Consider the following 23,706-nt stretch of genomic DNA (forward strand, 5'->3'; position numbering starts at 1 on the left):
GCTTGTAATAGGAATTCTGAAACAGTATATATAGATTTGCAGCTTGAAACACCTCGTGATGTATGCGACAGAAGATATTAGAATTGTAACAATATACAATATCAGTTAGCATTCCCACATTCAATGAATTGATGGACAGTGATATAAATGATTTCCATTAAAGCTGTACTATGCTGTAATTAATTGTACCCTAAGAGATATACAGAGGTGTTAAAGGACACTCCTAGTTTTTTTTTCCATTTCAATATTGCATTTGATTTGTGTATCTATGTTTGCTGCAACTACATCACAGTCGCTGGTCATATTCTCCATATGGACAGTGGTAAGAAATGCAAGCCAAAGAGGAAAAGTGATGATGGAGACTGTTTTAATTGCACGGAAAGCAAACAAACAAACAAGCACAAGCGTTTGCGTGCGCGCAGATTGTTTTAAGAAGCCATGAACTTCAGTCATTCATTTAAAAACTTGTTTCATTTGTGTTCAATCTTTCAAATTGTTTCAGCAAGCTGGCAATGGTATTCACTTGCGTAGGATGTGAGTCAGTCACTCTGCAGCCCTTGGGTCTTGTTCATCAACATCCAGACAAGCCACACATTGACAAGTTCTCTCTTCCAAGTGCACCTTCTGTTGGTGTAACCTGTGAACACTGTGGCCATAAACATCGTGTACGTTGAGCTATCTACTTTCTTTCCTTTTCAAAGTAGCTCCTTAGACTGTACATAATAAAGTAACATTTTGAGACTAGTATTCACATTTGTTACCAACTTAGTTGTAGAGGTTTTCAGTGAATTATGTTAATACAAATACTCAGTACCATTTCTGGTCACAAAGATGATGTGCATTTTCATGTTTTGTTGTACATTGACTAATTCATTAGATTTTTGGTCTGTGGGTGCAAAACCTTCATTTCTTCAATGATATTTCAACTGTATATCTGTAGATTGATGTATCAGTTGAAGAAATGGATTTTGTGTGACTGCTTGCCCCAAATCCAAAGTCTCATAAAGGAGATATCTGTACTACTGTGGGTCTTTTGCAACTTTATCCATTGTATTATCAGAAAAGATATTTGTAAAGAGATGTCTTGTGCATTGATTTATGAAAATTTTACATTAATTTACACTTGAATAGTACTGTCATCAAGTATTGTCAGTGTGCATAATTAATTGATGAGCAGTCGACTTGTTAATGAAAGAGAGGAATTTTGTAAATATATGTTGTAGTACAGAGAGTAATCTAACTCGCAAAGCTTGCACAGGCAAAAGACTTGCTCTCCCGCCAGTGTGCCCAAATTGGGAAGGGTAGTGATCTCAGTATGGGTGGACATTGGGGACATGGAAGAGACATGATGTGGGAAGAGGGAGGTGTAGCAGAATATGAAGTTACAAAGATCATGAGGAACACTGTAGGTATGATCTGGGAAATTGAGTGCCACCTGTGATGCAGCAGGTTAAAGCAGCTGCTAGAAAAGATGTCTTGGGGGAGGGTGGGGCAGCAATTGAAGGAAGAGTTACAAAACAATTCCTTTATGCTTGTGACACATTTGGCAGGTTTGATCAGAGAAGGTTGTGGGGCCACCACGTATCTTGAACAGTATGGTAGAGAATGTGAGTGAAGAGCCAATGTGCAGTTTGATATTCTTCATATATGTAGAGCTTTGAAACCAACTGCTACGTGGAACAAAATCTTCCACATTCACCAGGGCATCATAGACATTTGACCTACACTGCACTCATTATCTTTGTAGACATATTAATGCTATATCCACATCCACTGAGAATTCTATAGTCTTGACTTTCTAAGAAAAGAAAAGTGCTAACCTCCTCTTTATTACTTTAATTTCATTTTTTATTACTAGGAAACATTTTTAGAAGAATAATCCATGAAATCAATGCAGAAACACAGGGTTTTTAACAAACAAACCTTTTATTCTGAAAATGATTTAAATTTATGGCAACATGTTTTACAATCAATTGAAGTGCAATAATATGACACAAATTATTGATAAACCGTTTGAAAACTGTACTAGGCAACTAATGTTAACCCAGGCTTCACTCTACTGTTTTCACTGGATAATGTCCTTACTCATCACTTATTGTTTGTCATTGTATACCAACAGATTGGGGGTCCTGTTTGGAGTGCCAACATACATGACATGGACTTCGTATCAAAGCTAGAGACCATCGTACAAGAACGTGAATTTGGTACCAAAAAGCGAATGCAGGGTATGTTGGCTCTAGTGAGCGAAGAATTACCGGATGTTCCATTGTATTATACAGTAGACAAGTTGTGTTCTACTATTCGCTCAGAAACAATGTCTCTTCTTCATTTCAGGTTTGTGTTAGCAGCATTAATCTGTAAGACTTGTGTTCATATAAAATCTAATTTAATCTGTTATGACTAAAATTATATTATGGGTTCTAACTGCCCAAAAATCTACTAATAATAAACAAGTATTAACAACAGTACAAAAGGAGATGCCAAAGATTCACTAAAGTGGCATGAATATAAAAAGTAAACAAACTGAAGGTTATCTTAATAGATTGTTACAATTTACATAGAGAACAGTGCCATAGAAGCATGAGTTATCAGTATGGTATGATGTCATTTGAGTTGGTTTCTAAATATTGTACCTACAAATCAGTAACAGTTTTAAGCCCTAGAATTTGAAGATAATGAATGCTGAGAAATGTGAAAAATTATGCAGTTGAAACTGGAGATACTCAAAGTTCATCGAGTTTGTGCCACCAAAATTATATGGCACATCACAATATCGTTCAGTAATCACAGTTACTGCCACATCTTCCTGTAAAGAGTGTGGATCACACACTTTAATGTAGTTGTGGCTCATTAGTCAGTTATACTGCAGCTAATTAATGTTTTGTGAGTTTACATGTTACTCAGTACCATGCATCTAGATTCATTATAGTTTCTCTCAGATGAAAATGTGTTTTGATTAAGCAAGAGGTAGATAACTTTATTATGAAACAGTTAAAACAGTCACATTGTTCCTGTTACAGTTTGACTATCTAATGGCTTCCAGGGACAACAAAAATGTGATTGTCAGTATGTTGTATAATTATTGACTATATTTAACCATTTAATATGCTGTCATAATTCACTCATTAAGAGGTATAATCTTATGTTCAAAAATTAAAACAATAAGTACAGTATTAAAGTTAGAAAATGTATATGTCTTGGGGCTGTGTAATGCATGGTGTGCAAATTAAATTCATCCAGACTATATTCATCCAGTATTTGAGAATGAGGGTACTTAGTGACTTGCAACAACTTTAATGCATAATTTAAAACCTATTTGAGTTTTCATTGTTATTGCAGTAAAACTTCAGCATCAGAAATATCTTTTCAATTTATTATTTTTTACTACTCACTCTATTCACAACACATTTTCTAGACAGAAACCACACATACCACTGAATGTACCCTCAAAATTATATCATTGTACAACACATGTTTCAGGAAATATGAAGTCATAAACATTGAGATGTGTCAGAAACTCCACTAACCAGAATATTTCCATATGTATATTTGGAACAAATGCTTTGATGTCACCTGTCACTATATGAAATAGGGTCATTAGCTCCACCTTACTTAGTGAAACTCTAGGAATTACTTATTACAGTATTTACCAGAGTATAAGACAACCCTGTATGGATAAATGATGATGACGTCCTCTTTGCTAAAATATTCTGGGGGTAAAATAGTCCCCCATTCGGATCTCTAGGCGGGGACTACTCAGGAGGGCGTCGTTATCAGCAGAAAGAAAACTGGCGTTCTATGTGTTGGAGCATGGAATTTCCGATCCCTTAATCGGGCAGGTAGATTAGAAAATTTAAAAAGGGAAATGGATAGGTTAAAGTTATATGTAGTGGGAATTAGTGAAGTTCGGTGGCAGGAGGAACAAGACTTCAGGTCAGGTGAATACCGGGTCATAAATACAAAATCAAATAAGGGTAATGCAGGAGTAGGTTTAGTAATGAATAAAAGATAGGAGTACGGGGTAAGCCACTATGAACAGCATAGTGAGCGCATTATTGTAGCCAAGGTAGATGCGAAGCCCACACCCACCACAGGAGTACAAGTTCATATGCCAACTAGCTCCGCAGTTGACGGAGAGATTGATGAAATGTTTGATGAGATAAAGAAATTATTCGGATAGTGAAGGGAGACGAAAATTTAATAGGCAAGGGTGACTGGAATTTGAAAGTAGGAAAAGGAAGAGAAGGAAAAGTAGTAGGTGAATATGGGAAGGGGGTAAGGAATGAAAGAGGAAGCTGACTGGTAGAATTTTGCACAGAACATAACTTAATCGTAGCTAACACTTGGTTCAAGAATCATGAAAGAATGTTGTATACATGGCAGAGGCCTGGAGATACTGGAAGGTTTCAGTTAGATTATATAATGGTAAGACAGAGACTTAGGAACCAGGTTTTAAATTGTTAGACATATCCAGGGGCAGATGTGGACTCTGACCACAATCTATTGGTTATGAACTGTAGATTAAAACTGAAGAAACTGCAAAAAGGTGGGAATTTAAGGAGATGGGACCTGGATAAACTGACAGAACCAGAAGTTGTAGAGAGTTTCAGGGAGAAAATTAGGGAACGATTGCAAAGAATGGGGGAAAGAAATACAGTAGAAGAGGAATGGGAAGCTTTGAGAGATGAAATAGTGAAGGCAGCAGAGGATCAAGTAGATAAAAGGATGAGGGCTAATAGAAATCCTTGGGTCACCGAAGAGATATTGAATTTAATTGATGAAAGGAGAAAATATAAAAATGCAGTAAATGAAGCAGGCAAAAAGGAATACAAACATCTCAAAAATTAGGTCAACAGAAGTGCAAAATGGCTAAGCAAGGATGGCTAGGGGACAAATGTAAGGATGTAGAGACACATATCACTACGGATAAGTACATACTGCCTACAGGAAAATCAAAGAGACCTTTGGAGAAAAGAGAACCACTTGTATGAATATCAATGTACTTGACAGTATTATGGAAATGGAAGAGGACATGCACGAAGAGTTTGACAGAGCCCTGATAGAACTAAGTCAAAACGAGGCCTGCAGGAGTAGACAACATTCCATTAGAACTACTGATAGCCTTGGGAAAGCCAGCCCTGACAAATCTCTACCATCTAGTGAGTAAGATGTATGAGACAGGTGAAATACCCTCAGACATCAAGAGGAATATAATAATTCCAATCGCAAAGGAAGCAGGTGTTGACAGATGTGAAAATTACCGAACTATCATTTTAGTAAGTCACAGCTGCAAAATACTAACATGAATTCTTTACAGACAAACGAAAAAACTGGTAGAAGCCAACCTCGGGGAAGATCAGTTTGGATTCCGTAGAAATGTTGGAACGCATGAGGCTATACTGACCCTAAGACTTATCTTAGAAGATAGATTAAGGGAAGACAAACCTACATTTCTAGCATTTGTATACTTAGAGAAAGCTTTTGACAATGTTAACTGGAATACTCTCTTTCAAATTCTGAAGGTGGCAGAGGTCAAATACAAGGAGCGAAAGGCTATTTACAATTTGTACAGAAACCAGATGGCTATTATAAGAGTCGAGGGCATGAAAGGGAAGCAGTGGTTGGGAAGGGAGTGAGACAGGGTTGTAGCCTATCCCCGATGTTAATCTGTATATTGAGCAAGAAGTAATGGAAACAAAAGAAAAATTTGGAATATGAATTAAAATCCATGGAGAAGAAATAAAAACTTTGAGGTTCGCCGATGACATTGTAATTCTGTCTGAGACAGCAAAGAGCAGTTGAATGGAATGGACAGTGTCTGGAAAGGAGGATATAAGATGAACATCAACAAAAGCAAAACGAGGATAATGTTATGTAGTTGAATGAAATTAGGTGTTGCTGAGGGAGTTAGATTAAGAAATGAGACACTTAGAGTAGTAGATGAGTTTTGCTATTTGGGGAGCAAAATAACTGATGACGGCTGAAGTAGAGAGGATATAAAATGTAGACTGGCGATGGCAAGGAAAGTGTTTCTGAAGAAGAGAAATTTGTTAACACTGAGTATAAATTTAAGTGTGAGGAAGTAGTTTCTGAAAATATTTGTATGTGGTGTTGCCATGTATGGAAGTTAAACATGGATGATAAATAGTTTACACAAGAAGAGAATAGAAACTTTCGAAATGTTGTGCTGCAGAAGAATGCTGAAGATTAGAGGGGTAGATCACATAACTAATGAGGAGGTACTGAATAGAATTTGGGAGAAGAGAAATTTGTGCCACAACTTCAATAGTAGAAGGGATCGGTTGGTAGGACGTATTCTGAGGCCTCAAGGGATCACCAATTTAGTATTGGAGGACAGCATGGAGGGTAAAAATTGTAAGGGGAGACCAAGAGATGAATACACTAAGCAGATTCAGAAGGTTGTAGATTGCAGTAGGTACTGGGAGATGAAGAAGATTGCACAGGATAGAGTAGCATGGAGAGCTGCATCAAACCAGTCTCTGGACTGAAGACCACAACAACAACAAGACATGAGGGTTGAGAGAAATTTATTTGTAACATATTGTGACTAATCAAAACTAGGAACTGTTTTGTTGACATAAAATATCAGCCTAAAAAGTTAACATTGTACCTGTTGTAAATTTTTTCCACTCCTGGGTTGTCTACATTTTGGTAATTCAAGGAGACACAAAATTGTTAAGGCTTTCGTGGCCACTTGTTGACAAACTGCCTATTGGCTTCTGTCTTGGGTTATTCAGCCGATGTTCATTTAATTTTACTGACGTTTCGCCAGAACGAGTGGCTGGCATTGTCAAAGCTTCACCCTCCATTGCTGGTGGTGAACTGGAGCCGAGCTTGAGGTCGCAGACTATATGTACCTGGCGCGCCAATGACCGAGGGCTTCTCCGCGGTCATTTCCAGTGCGGTTCTCCTCTTGCTACCTGCAACGGTCATTCGCTGCAGTACGGGAAGCCAGGATCCATTTACCTTAAGGCTTTCCTCTTTCTTGTTGAAACTGTTTGCGTGTTTTTGTATTTCTACAGCTTCTCTCAAGAAGTGTGTGTGATAGTGCTTCTCTACAGCCAGAACTTCCGCGTCGGCGAATTTTATTACGTGGTAGGTCTCACTCAGTGCGTGCTCTGCCACGGCCGATTTTTCCACCTGCCCCAACCTGCAATGTCGCCTGTGTTCTTTGATCCTGGTGTTAATTGATCGTTCAGTCATTCTGACATAAACTTTTCCACATGTGCATGGTATATGGTATATTCCCAACATTGCTGTGGGTCCCTTTTCTCCTTCGCCGATCTAAGATACTCTTTGATCTTCCTTGTCGGTTTGAAAATTGTCTTTACGCCATGTTTGCGCAATATACGGCCGATTCTGTCTATCACTCTGGGAATGTATAGCAGAAAGGCCGTACCCGACATTTCTTTTTTGATTCCTCACTTCACCGAGTGTTTGGCTCTGTTACACTTCTAATATAATTTGTGGAGTACCCATTGCTCCTCAGAACACTTTCCAGGTGTTGCATTTCTCGTCTGAGGTGCTGCGGCTCAAATATTCGTTCTGCTCTCATTACGAGAGTATTAATCATGCCTCTTTTCTGGCTTGGGTGGTGGTTTGATAGTTTGTGCAGGTATATGTGCGTGTTTGTCGGTTTTTGGTACACGCTGTGCCCCAGGTTTTCGCCATCCCTTGTGACCAGCATGTCTAGAAATGGCAGGTTTTTGCCCTTTTCTACTTCCATGGTAAATGCTGTGTTGGCATGGAGGCTGTTCAAATGTCTTAGGAAGTCACCGAGCTGTTCTTCACCATGGCTCCACACCACGAAAGTATCATCGACGTACCTGTACCACACCTTAGGTTTGCAAGTTGCGAAGTCCAGTGCCTGTGCTTCGAATTGTTAGATGAACGTCTGCCAAATAACCCAAGACAGAATTCAAGGAGAAATAAAATAAACAAAAAGAAACGATTTGTGTTAATTTGCAGACTTTTCTTTTCTACATTTTTAATTACTAACCCTGTCATTTGTGGTATATATATTTTTAATCATCACCCTATTAGAAGAACTGTGAAATTTATATCTTCATTCCACATATACTTGGCTGCTTCTTCGGAATATGTTGCAGTTTCTGAGGTTGTGATTACAGTGGGACCTGAAAACACAGCTGTCCCAAGTAAATATCAGATTTTGTTTCTCTACTGATGCGAGAATGTTACAATGTCTCTTGCTTCCAAAAGTATTATTTGACACATCCCCTTTGTTCCAGTGGTGTCCCAATGAGTGACAAAATCACAACACAAAACACACAAGTATGCCACTGGACCTTATAGTCTCCTGCAGAAATGAATAGAATTGTTTAGTATTTGTCCAATTTTTAAATCCGTTCAGTTCTGACTGCAAATAGATTCAGGCAGACGGCAGTAGATGTAAAATATTGCAAAAAAAGTCTAATAACAGAGTTTCAAGAACTGGCTTTAAATGATGACTCTAGGAATATACTACAACCATCTACCCCCATTGTCCACAAAAGGATGTGAGGACAAGATTAGAATAATTACAGTCCACACAGAGGCATTCAAACAGTCGCCCCATATGTGAATGAAACAGGAAGAAATCCTAACAACTTGTACTGTGGGATGTATCCTCTGCCATGCGCATCACAGTGGTTTGCAGAGTATGGATGTAGATGTATAGTTTTCCATGGTTGGAAACATGATGTAATTTGCTGCCCACACCCTACTCCACTCCCTGCACTCATCTAGTTTTCAACCAAGCTGGTATCACTATTCCCCCTCCACCCCAATTGTAGTGCTGTGCCTGAGCAACTGTGAAACACACACTGAAAAATCTTCTAGTGTGCAAGTCATATGGAATGTCAGTAACAAATACATAAATAAAGGATTATGGCCATGATTCAGACCAGTTCTCCCCTCCCACCACCTACTGACAACTGTTAGTACCATCTTCACGACAGCTCTTGCCGCTGCAATTTATTCTCACAAAAACAATTACAGTTCAATATAATTTATTTTGTTTGTTAGACATTTCATTGTGACTTAATTTTCATTCTTGTTTCATTAGAATGTCACCACTATGTTCTAAACCTGATTAAAAGATGGTAACATTTTTACCCGATATTATAATATGTGAACAGTGACTGAGTTTCTGATTTGCAACCCACTTAGTAAATCATTACTGACTCTCATAATTAAATTAAATGTTGATCTCCGTTCAGAATCAAGTAATGTTTTTTGAGAGTCAAAATGTCCACTTTTGAATGTTACCCTTACCTTAAAAGCAGTATTAATGTTTGTACACAATATCCATATATGTCTGAGAAGTTTTACTGCAAATCTGCTCAAATACAACAAGAGTTTGTAAGTACTGTTTCCTCCAGTGTTTCACAGAATCATCAGATTTTAAGCAGAGCAATAGATTGTTGTTGTGGATAGTTCATAGTTTCTTGCGTACACCTTCCACTACTGTTGCATGGGTCAAACCTCACCTGATTGTTCGAGCAACATCAATACTGCATAGACTATAGAGCGTTTTGGTGCATCATGGAATCTTGAGCCTGTTCGAATTCGAGTATCCTTTGCACAGCCCTGCTCTTCCGAATTCTTCAAAATAAAATAAAATAAATCTGCGCATGACCTCAATAGCCATAGCTTCATCTGTGAATGTAAGCCGACCCCTATATACGCTTTAAATAACATAAAAATGTTAACCTCGGTGGCAATAGCTAAATCTTGAAATATAAGGTTACCCTGTATTTTTCAAATGTCAAATTTGGGAAAAATACCTCATCTTACAATTGGGTAAATATGGTAAAAGTGGTTAATTAGTCCTTAAAATAAATTCAGGGGAACTTCTCCATTGTGAAAGTTCACGAAGCATCTAAATTTGAAGTGAAATAGTCAAAAACAAGGTCGAAAATATGCAAAGCTGTGTGCACATGGCCACTGAAACCATTGAAAGTATGTTTCCTGTAATGTTTCACAGCATGTTTCTATCTTTGTTTCATGCCTCTGTGTCTGTCCACACTGGTGGCAAACGTGTTTTTTTATCATCTGCTTTGTTAACGACTAGTGACAGGGTAACTTTAATGATACGTGGTGCCTGCACTGTTAATACTCAAATGCTCACACAAACAAAATGAAGGGTGTCATTTGTCGTTGTGTCATTGGTGGGCAGAAACATATCACAGAAGAACAGATGGGAATAACTTGCTGCAGGAGCTGAATATGGAAGACACTTCTGTTTCCATAATTTCTTTCAGATATTATCGCCTAATTTTTAAACTTCTGGCAAATACAGTAATACTGTGTGTTTAAAAAAGACACAAATTTCAGGAAAGCAGTTACAGTCAACCAAAGACCTGCTGTTACTATTTAGTTTTGCAAAAAGGAGATTCACTTCAGAACATTGCATCTTTATGTCACGTTTCGAAGTAAGCGATATCGCAATTAGCACCTGAAGTTTGTGGAGCACTGGTGGAAATCCTGAAGGATTATTACGGGTAACTAAATGAAAAACATCATTGACAATGCATATTATTGAATTATTATTCATTTGATATGTTTTTGCATAAATCATTAAAAATTACTTCCTCAACAGGTTCTTCAGCTTTGGGGTTGCTTTTGAATATGGCAAAGGAATTAACACAGCTTGTTGATGCCCGTGACACAGCCACTCCCATTGATGACTTTAAACTCAAAATTCCAGTTCTTGTTGTATTCACAATGCATTTGCTTTTCACCACCTTGCTATTTTCCCGTCTATACTGGACAACAAAGTACTTCATTTTCTTTTCAACACAGTCACTGTTAGTAACAAATATAGCATTTTCTACAGAGCATCTAATTTTTTGCGCTGTTCTTGTGCTGCTTGCTTTGTACATTTCACACACAGTTGTCAGCCTGGTACAGTGATAACAATTCAATGATCTGCTGCCTTGTCCAACCCCTCTTCTTATGGGAAAACTCAATACAGCAAGCAAAAAGACAACAAGAAATAACTCTGTTTACCAGATGACACAACGTGAAATATAAACCTGCGCTGACATCACGAAGCAATGGTATGTGGTATCTGGGCTGAAACATTGTTTCCTTTGATCTTTACCAACACTACTGGGGAAATCTGTTTCCATGTTTCAAAATGTTTTCGAACAATGTGCACATTAGTAGCCAGATACATGTTTTGAAAACTTTGCAAACTCAGTGTACCATATTTACTCGAATCTAAGCCGCACTTGAATCTAAGCCGCACCTGAAAAATGAGACTCGAAATCAAGGGAAAAAAAAATTTCCAGAATCTAAGTCGCACCTGAAATTTGAGACTCGAAATTCAAAGGGAGAGAAAAGTTTTAGGTCGCACCTCCAAATCGAGACAAAGCTGGTCCATTGTAATATCAGACACAATTTAGGTCGAATGAATGACGATACAGCTACAGTAGTTTAGTTCGAGTCGTAAGCTTCGCAGTTAAGCTTTACCAGGTAGCCATTGCTATGCGTCAGGCGCTCCGTCTGTATGTATACGGGTACCTTTCCTTTTTCACATGCTTCGTCTGGTTTGAATCGATTGCTTACTTTTCTTTGATCTGATAAGTGCCGTTCTCTTTGTTATAGGTGTTTACGTCACTCTAAGCTGAAAATGCATTACTGTACTGTGTCATGCATTGTTTGTCGCATTCTGATAATGAGTGTTTACGCCCTGTCGCCGCTCGCGGCATGGCTTGCTTTTGTGCACGCTACCACCGCTTACAATTAAAAAGAGAGAGAGAGGAATCGTCTCATTAGCGAAACAATGGCAAGAGCCTGCCATTTGTTGTTACTTACACTGTTGCTTTCTTTGATAATGATCAACAAGAACCAAATAATAGACTGCGTATGATAGAAGATGTTCTGAACAAGAGTTTAGCGAAAATTTTTCTCCGTTTGAAAATCTTTGCAGGCGCCTCTTTAGTACGTTACTTTCTGCACAGAAATTAGAGTCATCTTAGATTTAAAAATCTAGTCAATTGCCATGCTTCATTTCTGACTGTATCACTATTCAGCATAAAAATAATACGAATATAAACATGACATGATATGTATATTCTTCCGCATTTACTGTTGTCTCACTCTAGTTTCGTAGTTTATTAGGCAGAAAGGATTTAAATGAGGTAGCAGCAAACAAGAAAGAATACATGGCAAAATGTTTATATTCATATTATTCTTATGGTGAAGAGAATACTGCATGTGATTCACAATTCATTAAAGTTCCTATTAGCAACAATCTACATCTACATTTATACTCCGCAAGCCACCCAACGGTGTGTGGCAGAGGGCACTTTACGTGCCACTGTCACTACCTTCCTTTTCTGTTCCAGTCGCGTATGGTTCGCGGGAAGAATGACTGTCGGAAAGCATCCGTGCGTGCTCGAATCTCTCTAATTTTACATTCGTGGTCTCCTCGGGAGGTATAAGTAGGGGGAAGAAATATATTCGATACCTCATCCAGCAACGCACCCTCTCGAAACCTGGCGAGCAAGCTACACCGCGATGCAGAGGGCCTCTCTTGCAGAGTCTGCCACTAAGCATCTCCGTAACACTATCACGCTACCAAATAACCCTGTGACGAAACGCGCCGCTCTCCTTTGGATCTTCTCTCTCTCCTCCGTCAACCTGATCTGGTACGGATCCCACACTGATGAGCAATAGGTCGAATGAGTGTTTTGTAAGCCACCTCCTTTGTTGATGCACTACATTTTCTAAGGACTCTCCCAATGAATCTCAACCTGGTACCCGCCTTACCAACAATTAATTTTATATGACCATTCCACTTCAAATTGTTCCGTACGCATACTCCCAGATATTTTACAGAAGTAACTGCTACCAGTGTTTGTTCCGCTATCATATAATCATACAATAAAGGGTCCTTCTTTCTATGTATTCGCAATACATTGCCTTTGTCTATGTTAAGGGTCAGTTGCCACTCCCTGCACCAAGTGCCTATCCGCTGCATATTTTCCTGCATTTTGCTGCAATTTTCTAATGCTGCAACTTCTCTGTATACTACAGCATCATCCGCGAAAGGCCGCATGGAACTTCCGACACTATCTACTAGGTCATTTATATATATTGTGAAAAGCAATGTTCCCATAACACTCCCCTGTGGCACGCCAGAGGTTACTTCAACGTCTGTAGACGTCTCTCCATTGATAACAACATGCTGTGTTCTGTTTGCTAAAAACTCCTCAATCCAGCCACAGAGCTGGTCTCATATTCCGTAGGCTCTTACTTTGTTTATCAGGCGACAGTGCGGAACTGTATCGAACGCCTTCCGGAAGTCAAGGAAAATAGCATCTACCTGGGAGCCTGTATCTAATATTTTCTGTGTCTCATGAACAAATAAAGCGAGTTGGGTCTCACACGATAGCTGTTTCCGGAATCCATGTTGATTCCTACAGAGTAAGTTCTGGGTTTCCAAAAACGACATGATACGCGAGCAAAAAACATGTTCTAAAATTCTACAAGAGATCGACGTAAGAGATATAGGTCTATAGCTTTTTGCATCTGCTCGACGACCCTTCTTGAAGACTGGGACTATCTGTGCTCTTTTCCAATCATTTGGAACCTTCCGTTCCTCCAGAGACTTGCGTACACGGCTGTTAGAAGGGGGGCAAGTTCTTTCGCGTACTCTGTGTAGAGTCGAATTGGTATCCCGTCAGGTCCAGTGGACTTTCCTCTGTTGAGTGATTCCAGTTGCTTTTCTATTCCTTGGACACTTATTTCGATGTCAGCCATTTTTTCGTTTGTGCGAGAATTTAGAGAAGGAACTGCAGTGCTGTCTTCCTCTGTGAAACAGCTTTGGAAAAAGGTGTTTAGTATTTTAGCTTTACGCGTGTCATCCTCTGTTTCAATGCCATCATCATCCCGGAGTGTCTGGATATGTTGTTTCGAGCCACTACTGATTTAACGTAAGACCAGAACTTCCTAGGATTTTCTGTCAAGTCGGTACATAGAATTTTACTTTCGAATTCACTGAACGCTTCACGCATAGCCATCCCTACGCTAGCTTTGACATTGTTTAGCTTCTGTTTGTCTGAGAGGTTTTGGCTACATTTAAACTTGCAGTGAAGCTCTCTTTGCTTTCGCAGTAGTTTCCTAACTTTGTTGTTTAATCACGGTGGCTTTGTCCCATGTAGGAAAAAATTCAGAACGTAGAGTTGGCCATATTGACAAACATTCCAAATAGTCTTGCCAGTCGGATTTTCATAGTACAGTGAAATGCTGCTACATTCGAAGATGAACAATACGGAATTTGTATTTACTTCGTTGGATAATGTATGAAAATACAGTGGTCGAAACTCGGGGCACAGAAAAAAAGCTCGTCTTCCACCCTTTCTTTCTTTCTTTCTTTCTTTTTTTTTTTTTTTTTTTTTTTTTTTTTTTTTTTTTTTTTTTTTGTAAATTTATTTACTGACGCCGAGGTTTTGGCGCCAGTATTTATCTTTGTGCCTGCAAAGCATGTCTGTGCAGCGCTACATGTATTCGATGGCAGACGTTAGTTGTGGCGGCACCTACCAACATTTTTCAGAACTTCCGCTTACTTTGCACACGATTCTAAGCCGCAGGCGGTTTTTTGGATTACAAAAACTGGAAAAAAAGTGCGGCTTAGATTTGAGTAAATACGGTATATGGGGCATAAGTGTTTACATTTATGTCTGTTTCAATATGGCTCACTGGTGAAGTTGACTGAAGGTCTGAAGAGCCTACAGATACCGTAAATCAAATGCTAGGAAAAATACATGCAATCTGCAAAATAATTTCTCAAAAATAATGTTCTTATCCATCTTGTCTGTTCACATCCACTTTGTCCCCAGTAAGAGAAAAGTCTTGACTTTCTACATCTTGTATGTGTTTCACTGAGTAAAAATCATTTTTTGATAACCAAACCCTAGCTGTGATTACCTCTTCTCACCATTTCTTTCGTGTTCTCTAGCACATTTGAGACAGATTGGGAAAAGGGTGGGGTGGTACAAAAATTATCTAATTGCTTTAAATCTTTGGAAATGTGCCTGTCACAAATTACAAAATTGTAGTGTCTTGTGACTGTAATATCAGTGAGTCACAGCTAGAACAAGACAAGTCACATAAAACACTGAGTGTAATAATTTATGGGAATGAATATGAAATAATATGATCATACAAGCTGAATCATAGGTGAAACAAGTGGAAGGCTGCTAGAGTATAGAGAAAATGCAGTCAATCTACAAAAGATTGTACAGGACCAACAAGATATATTGAACATCTAGAAAGAAAGGCAGTAAGAATGATCACAGATTTGTTGATACATGGGAGAGAGTTACAGAAGTTCTGAAAAATGTGAATTGGCAGAAGCTTTGAGATAGCCAGCAACTATCTGTTAACAAAGTTTCAATATCTGGCAAAAATTACGAATCTAGGAATATACTACATCTCCCTACTTGTTGCTTAATTATGGACGATGAAGTCAAGTTTAAACTAACAGGGTACATTCGCAAAGTGTCTCATGGGCATTGGACTCATGTTTGTACTTAGGCGTAACTGATCCACTAGACATCATTAACACACATTTTTGCTGCCCATTCTAACTGGTTTGTGACAGAACCTCGGTTGCAGGTAATCCGTGTGTGTGGCATTATAGTGCCTTGACAGTGCAAGAGATGTATATTCAACTCTACTGTATTATTGTGTTAAGTTATATAGTGAACTGTAATTGGACATTCTGCATTTGTGTTTGTATCATGCACAATGAGAATTGACACAAAAAAGATGTTAGAGGCTTTATACCAGATTGAATTACTTTCTTCATCACATGAAGTGTGGGAAGAGGAAAGAGACAGTGCAAACACTATCTTTGATTTGCCCATGAAACTTGGAGATGCCACTGCCACTGAAATCCTGAAAAATGAAGAACCGGTGCACATGCCTTCTAAGGATGCTACTGATTTCAAACCAGTTTATGAGCCTTTTACTGATGATGTAGCTAATGACTATGTTTCTTTTGATTATGTCAAGAAGTTAATTGAGCATAAGTGTCAAACACAGGAATTTTGTATCTCATATCAGAAATGTTTTGAACAACAAGGAAGAAAATGTGACAAACCCGAGGTAATAGTTGAGTATGTTTGGTCTACTTTTCACGAGGCAAGGACTAATTCCATAGCTGTGCATGATATCGATATAAGGTGATGGGCATGTACAATAGCCAGAGTGCTTGGACTGATGAGTTTCGAAACTGGATCTACTTGAGTGTGGAAATTTAAGGCAGTTCTCAAGACTGTGAGCCAAAAAGTTATGCAGTTTGTAACATACAAGCATAATTGAGTGCAGGAAGATGTAGAGTATTCTGTGATTGCATTTGGTATTGAATTCATGGGCACTACCATTCCTAATTATTCAGTAGCTGAAATTCTAAATACCAACCAATCTGGATTTAAATGTGACAATCACAGAGACTACACACTATGTAGCATAGGCAAATGAGATACGATTGTCGGGGTGCAATCAGCATCTAGAATATCACATTTGTGTACAATTTATCCAGTTTTTTCTGTGGAAGGTTGACTTCTTTGCCCACTACTCATTGTGTTCCGTAAACCAAGTGGTATGTTTGGCCTCTTATGCAAAAGAAAATGAACCAGCATTCAAACATATAAATAACAACTTCAAAATCAGACAATGTGACAAGCATATCCTTGAACAGTGGTGAGATAACTGTCTGTCTCCCAGCATTGGATCAAAATACTGCCTGGTTCTGGATTACAAGCGTATCCTTGAACAGCAGTGAGATAACGGTATGTCTCCCATCATTAGATCAAAATATTGTCTGGTTCTGGATTTATTTTCAATCCATCAACAGGACATGTTCCTAATTCCACATAAACACATACAGGTAACAATTACTCTACTAGACACAACACCCTTTGCTGAGCTTTTGGATGTATGTTTCTTACCAATGGAAATAGTTTGCTAAACATATTTATGAGTGGGTTTTACTCTATAATAGTGATATTGAACCCCATAGTCGTAACGCCATCATCAGACACCATGCACTTATACATAATCAATTCAGTACCCCCATATTCAACAACATGGTCAAGCATGCCTGGAAAAAAGCTACATTTCCAGTTGATGTGATGCTTTTGTCAGTGTTATACAGGACACAGAAGATTCATGACACTCAACACCCAACTGCATCATTTATCAAATGTGCATATTGTTGTTTACATTTGTGTTCAACAGATTTCTAAACCAAGACTCTCAGCTAAATGGGAGATACTAATACATAAATACTACATAATAATAACAGTAATAGTAAAATATGTTATACCTGTATTTTCTCTTCTATTCATTATTACACCACTGTCTATAAGGCTGACCAACATGTATAATTACCACTATGGGCAGCTAAAATTGGTGCTATAAGTTTTGATTACACCTGATGTTTCCATGATTATTAATTGTATCTCAATATTGGTGAGACACTTCACAAATGTACCTTGGAAGTACAGAGCTCACACAGCCATTTTTCCCAGACTCCATCCACAAATGGAATGGGAGGAAACACTATTACATAGTACAATGAAAAGTACTCACTGCTATGCCCTTTATGATGCAGAATATGAATGTAGATGGTAACATGAGTCTGTTCTTTTTCCGTAATGCGGGCTAGGACATCCCCCACTCACAACTCTCCTGAGCTTCGTTTGTCTTCCTGGTATGGACTCCGAGACTTTTGATTTGTTGGCTTAAGGCAGTGTGTGTAATGTTCACAAAACTACTCTTAAATCATCACAGCCATTTCAATGTAGGTTTTCAACAGATTTCTACACCAAGACCACAAATAGACTTAATAATAGGTACATACAGCTAACGGAAGATAAATAAATAAATAAACTGTACTCTTAATTCATCACAACCCTTTCAGTCTAGGTTTTCAAAGTGTTAAGTCAACTCATGCATTCTCTTTTGAAGAACTTGCTTTCATTTTCTCCATTGGTATTTTTCTTAAGTTACCTTACTCGTAAACTCTCCTCATTCTTCGTTACTTCTTCATTTTTAATATAATGCTTCTTTCCCCTTAAACAGAAAGTTACAATATAAATACAAGCAGAATGTTCCTATTACCAAAAGACTATTTCAGTAGAGGAATTGTCAATATAATAGGTAAAGTTGTGGCAAAATTTTAATAATTTAGGAATAAAGAACACAACTCACTGAATAGTGGAAGTGTTGAGTACTGACAGAAAAAAAAGCTTTGCTGGCTCTTGGAGAAATCCATCAATGGGATAGAAGCTGCACAGTTTATAACTCCCAAGGAGTTGGCCTTCGATCTTGATGGTGCGAACCTTTGTGATCATTTTGGCACGCTATTTTCATTTGGTGTCCATGATGCAAGCTAATGGTTTGTTTTGAACATTTCTTGAACATTGGCGATGTCCATTTTGTGAAGTGTAATAGTTACATCTCATAGAAGGTTGATCTCTGCACATCACACACACTCATTTTCTGTTGCCCTCCTGATGCACATGGTCAGTCAGTAGCAGCTAGTATTTGTCCTGGCATTATTTTTAACACAGCACTTTCAAATGAGTTGTGTTAAAGGTTGAGCTTATGACTTCACACTCAAGGGGTTCCTTGTTAGAAGTGATGAGAAGATTAGGGGAGTGTGATGATACAGTGGGAGAAATGTGTTTGTGAAATTTTCAGAAAACTCTGCGTAGGAATCGTTATCCTGATGGAAGCTTTTCTGAATTATGTGGATAGGAGTTATCCTTGTGACATGTTCTTCATTCCTGTGGTCTTCCCACACTTATTCCCCAGAAACACTCAGCACCCACATCCCTCTGTCCTGCACTTCCTCCCAATCCACTTCTCCATGCCATCGCCATCATGCTCCTGTGCCCATGTATAGCATTCTCATACCATACACTTGCTGCCTCTTCAAATGGTTCAAATGGCTCTGAGCACTATGGGACTCAACTGCCGTGGTCATTAATCCCCTAGAACTTAGAACTACTTAAACCTAACTAACCTAAGGACATCACACACATCCATGCCCGAGGCAGGATTCGAACCTGCGACCGTAGCAGTCGCACGGTTCCGGACTGCGCGCCTAGAACCGCGAGACCACCGCGGCCGCTGCCTCTTCCTCTCATAGTTCTATCCCACACAGCTGCTGTTAAAGGAGTCATCTGAAAGATACTGAAGGTATCGGGCAGTTAGAGGACAACACACACACACACACACACACACACACACACACACACACACACACACACACACACACACACAGAGAGAGAGAGAGAGAGAGAGAGAGAGAGAGAGAATTGTGCACAGTACGCAACCATCTTTAATTGCCAGATTTTCATTACGTGCTTTGGTAACCTTCATTACTGCATCATTATGTAGTAGGAGCATGCATCTCCCCTCATTTCCTGTTAGAGGACTCTAGTTGGAGACCTGATGTACAACTTATTGATCCATCCTTTAGCTAAGATGTTTTATGTGCTATTGAAAGTGAGGTAACTGTTGAATCAGGTTTAGCCATTAAAAATGTATATGAGTATTGATTGATAACCTCTGTAGTCATATTTAGTGTGCTCACTGAGGTGCTATGCCACCCTGGGAAATGTTAAGAAATTGTATCATATAAGTGGAGTAAGTAAATTCAATATTAGAAAAAAAGAAATCTTTTGTTCGTAAGATGATACTTAGTACAAACCATAAAATACAGGAATAGTTGTTGCACTGTGTGAGGAAGGTCAGTGGTCAATATCCTCTCCTCCATCCCCCTCCCCATCACCTGTCCCTTCCATTTCTGAGTGGAAGTCAGTGTGAAGTATGGGACCTGCTTTCATTGTTCCCTATATTTTCTTCTGAAATGGACAATATATTTTCTTCTGAAATGGACAAAAAACCGTGTGTGTCCTATATGTATGACTGGCAGATAAATATCTACATAGGAACGTAAAAAGCACATATGACTGCTTAGACTTAGAATTCCTTTAGTTCTTCAGAGCAAAAAGTTTAAGAAACAGACAGGCACCCTGGAGAAAGACAACAAACTGAAAGCTTGAGCACTTCATCTTAAAGTCAAGTGATAGTTTGTTTTCTTGATCATTGTTTATATGTTCATAACTGGAAATACTTAGATATCAATTACTGATACTGCAGGGAAACAGAGAATCTTGTTATGAGGTTACTTAAAAATACAGTACACAGATTGTCCATGTTGCTAATAACTCTGTACATGTTGATGATTAAGTTTTATTAGCTGTTGCTTTGCAAAAATCTTAAGTGTTTTTTATCATGCCCACCACTAACTACAGGGAAAGTTCTGTTAAGAAAATCTATGTAGTTATAATCTATTAGTCCTCCTTTTTCTTTTTCTCATAAATTCATACCCACTGCTATTTGATGAATCATCCTCGTAGTTCCATTATTTACACATTGGGAGGTAATCAGGAATATATCTTCATTTTAGTCTCTCAATTATTTTATTTTTTTACATTGTCGTCAGTTGTGCTGCGTCATTGCAACTGAAATAAATGCTGTTAATTTAATAGTGAAGCATTTTAACAGCACTTTCTGATTCTGTTATGCTTAAGTCAAAATTAGTTTTTAGACTGTTTGATAAAAATTTTCATTTTCTGTTTCAGGTCTGCATTGCTAAATGCAGGTTATCGAGTATCTTTGTCCCATGCTCACAAAAACTCTGTGAAGACTGATGCTCCAGTTTCTTTTCTGTGGGATGTAATGCGGGCTTGGGAGCAGATTCATCCAGTCCGTAGGGATCGACTACCGTCTCATGCTGCAGCTATACTTTCCCGGACCCCAGCAGCAACAATCTCATTTAATCTGCATGAGAAGGCTAATCCAGAATCTCGCCAGATGGGTCTTGTACGCTTCCAGGAAAACCCACAGCGGTACTGGGGCCCAGGCACTCGTGCCAAAGCAAGGTAATTGCTGTCTCTGTTGTTTAAATGCTAAAAAGGCCAGCACAGCATGATTCTTGCTACATAATTTTTGTTACTGTGAGATATCTGCCACAGCTGGGACAAATATCATTGAAGTAGACCAAAGCCTCACATGGTAGCCTACGAGTAGAAATTCATGCTGTTTTTCTGAATAGAGATTTAACGTTAGGTTATGCAGGGGAGTAAGTCAGACTGGAAATAAGTGGATAGTTCAGAATAAGAGAAACTTTTGGGAAAATGCAAACAGCCTTCATAAATGTGAAACCTGAATGTCTTCCAGTGTATGAAATGTTGAAACAACATACGAGAAGGCAGCTGGGTGATGTCTTCAACAACTGGTTCTTGAAGATGTCTCCCAGCTACATTCCTGCAAGTTGTTCAGACAGGCTTATGAAGTCTGTATTATAGCAAACACAACGCTGAATTGTGCTCTGGGGAAGGATATGCCAAGTAAGTGTATTAACAGCAGAAAAAACCCACCTTGGTTAAATATCGAAATTTAAGAAATGCTAAAGAAGGAGAGATGGTTGTAATCTCAGTTCAAAAAGAACAAAGCATATGGCAACTTCCACTGTCATATCTTAACAAAAGATATTCCAGAGAAGCTGAGAAAATTCTTGTCTACATAAAATTGCTAAGCAGGTCAAAGGCACTTATCCAGTCACTTGTTGACCAGCCTGGTGAGTCATATAAGATAACAAAAGAAAAGCTAAGTTTTAAGTTTTGCATTTAAGAAATCATTCTCACTGGAGGACTGTACAAACATATCATAGTCTGAGCATCACACAGACTCCCTTATGGAGGACATAGTAATAGGCTCTCTGGCATAGAGAAGCAACTGAAAGAGTTGAAAACAAACAAGTTGCCAGGTCTGTATGGAACCCAAGTTCTGTTTTACAGAGAGTTCTGCATGGTATTGGCTCCTTACATGGCTTGCATTTCTCATGAATCTCTCACCCAGCACAAAGTTCCAAGCAATTCAACTACAAGTGCTTAGTTGTCAGTGTCTGTCCAGTCCCAAACCTCATCTCATCGCAGATTTCATATTTTATTTTGAGCGACACCTAATAGTTCAACACTAGCTTAATTTTTGATTGGAATAGTGGAGTTTATTTCTTCTTTATAGGCTTACGTCCTGAGTTTTTGCTAAGACTCCTGTATACAAGAAGGTTAAAAGACTGGACCTGCAAAATTACAGACCAATATCCTTAATATTGGTTTACTGCAGAGCTATGAAACATACTCTGAGTTTGAACACAATAAATTTCCTTAAGAGAGAAAAGCTTCTGCCCACAAATCAGCATGGATTTAGAAAGCACCAGTCATGAAAAACTCAGCCTGCCCTTTCCTCGCACAATATCCTGCAGCAGGCAGATTCCATATTCGTGAATTTTCAGAAATAATTTGACACAGTGACCAACTGCAAACTCTAAACGAAGGTCTGAACATGTGCATTAGGTTCCTAGGCATGTGAATGGCTGGAAGGCTTCTTATATAAAAGAACCCAGTACCTTGTCTTCAACAGTGAGTGCTCATCAGAGACAAAGTTATAGTCAGGAGTGCTGCAGGGAATTATGACAAGACCGCTGTTATTTTCTATGTACATAAGTGATCTGTCAGATAGGATCAGCAGCAATCTGCAGCTGTTTGCCAACGATGCTGTGGTATACAGGTAGGTTGACTGTAAGAGGACACAAGATGAATGGGACAAAATTGCTGGTTGGTGTGATGGAGAAAAGCTTGCTACAAATGAAGAAAAATGCGGGTGACCAAGAAAAACAGTACCATAATGTTCTAACTCTGCATTGGTAATGTGCTGATTGGCACAGTCAAGTCAATTGAATGTCGAGATGCTATGTTGCAAAGTATTTTGAAATGGAATGAGCATGTCCGGGCAGTAGTAGGGAAGGTGATGGTTGACTTTGATTTACTGGGAGAATTCTAGGAAAGTGTAGCTTGTCTATGAAGGAGACCGCGAGGTGTTACCTGTAGGTTCCGACACCTAATGGTTCAACACTAGCTTAATTTTTGATTGGAATAGTGGAGTTTATTTCTTCTTTATAGGCTTACGTCCTGAGTTTTTGCTAAGACTTCCAAAGAGCAAAGGGTAGCAGGCTTAACTTTATTTCACGCCAAAGCAGTTCCGAAAATAGCTTCTTTAATGTTAATTTTTTTTTAAATCTGCCCCTGAATTGTATGAATGTATGATCTCTTGATGAAAAGAAGCTCTGTAAAGACATTTGTAATTTTTAATTACTGCCTGATGCATTAGCTGAAACAGAGAGGTAATGTTTGCTGGAAGGTAAGTGGTGATGGAGGGTATACTACAACTGTTGTCTGTTTGGGCAAACAAAGTCCTTTTTTTAATTATTTTCTCCCACAGAAAGTATGAAATTATGGAAAACTCAGTCTTTAAACAATTTGGAGGTCATCCCTAAATGGAGAACAACTCCACAAATTACAGGAAAATCTGATATACCTGTAAAAGCTCTTGGCTTTCGGTACTTGCCTATAACATGAGGAGTCAAGCATTTTGAACATAATAGAACTGTAACCAATCCTTTTTTTTAAAAAAAAAAATACCTTTGGTGCACATTTCATCTTCACCTGCTAGAGCTGAACAAGGCAAACAATGCCAAAGTATGTCCTTTTCATCACCTGTGTGTATTCTTCTGCCAATCATAAACCCCCCCTC

General features: G+C 38.6%; 1 protein-coding gene across 1 annotated transcript in view; it reads left to right on the forward strand.

Moving 5' to 3' along the window:
* LOC126455692 (probable tRNA (guanine(26)-N(2))-dimethyltransferase) overlaps positions 1-23,706 on the forward strand; it is a 56,802-nt gene that overhangs the window by 29,714 nt on the left and 3,382 nt on the right. The window contains exons 6-8 of the mRNA XM_050091458.1: positions 503-665; positions 2,120-2,334; positions 20,694-20,993. Coding sequence (XP_049947415.1) covers positions 503-665; positions 2,120-2,334; positions 20,694-20,993 — 678 coding nt within the window. The remainder of the gene's footprint in view (positions 1-502; positions 666-2,119; positions 2,335-20,693; positions 20,994-23,706) is intronic.

The sequence above is a fragment of the Schistocerca serialis genome, chromosome 2, assembly GCF_023864345.2.
Source record: "Schistocerca serialis cubense isolate TAMUIC-IGC-003099 chromosome 2, iqSchSeri2.2, whole genome shotgun sequence".
NCBI classification, from domain to species: Eukaryota; Metazoa; Arthropoda; class Insecta; order Orthoptera; family Acrididae; genus Schistocerca; species Schistocerca serialis.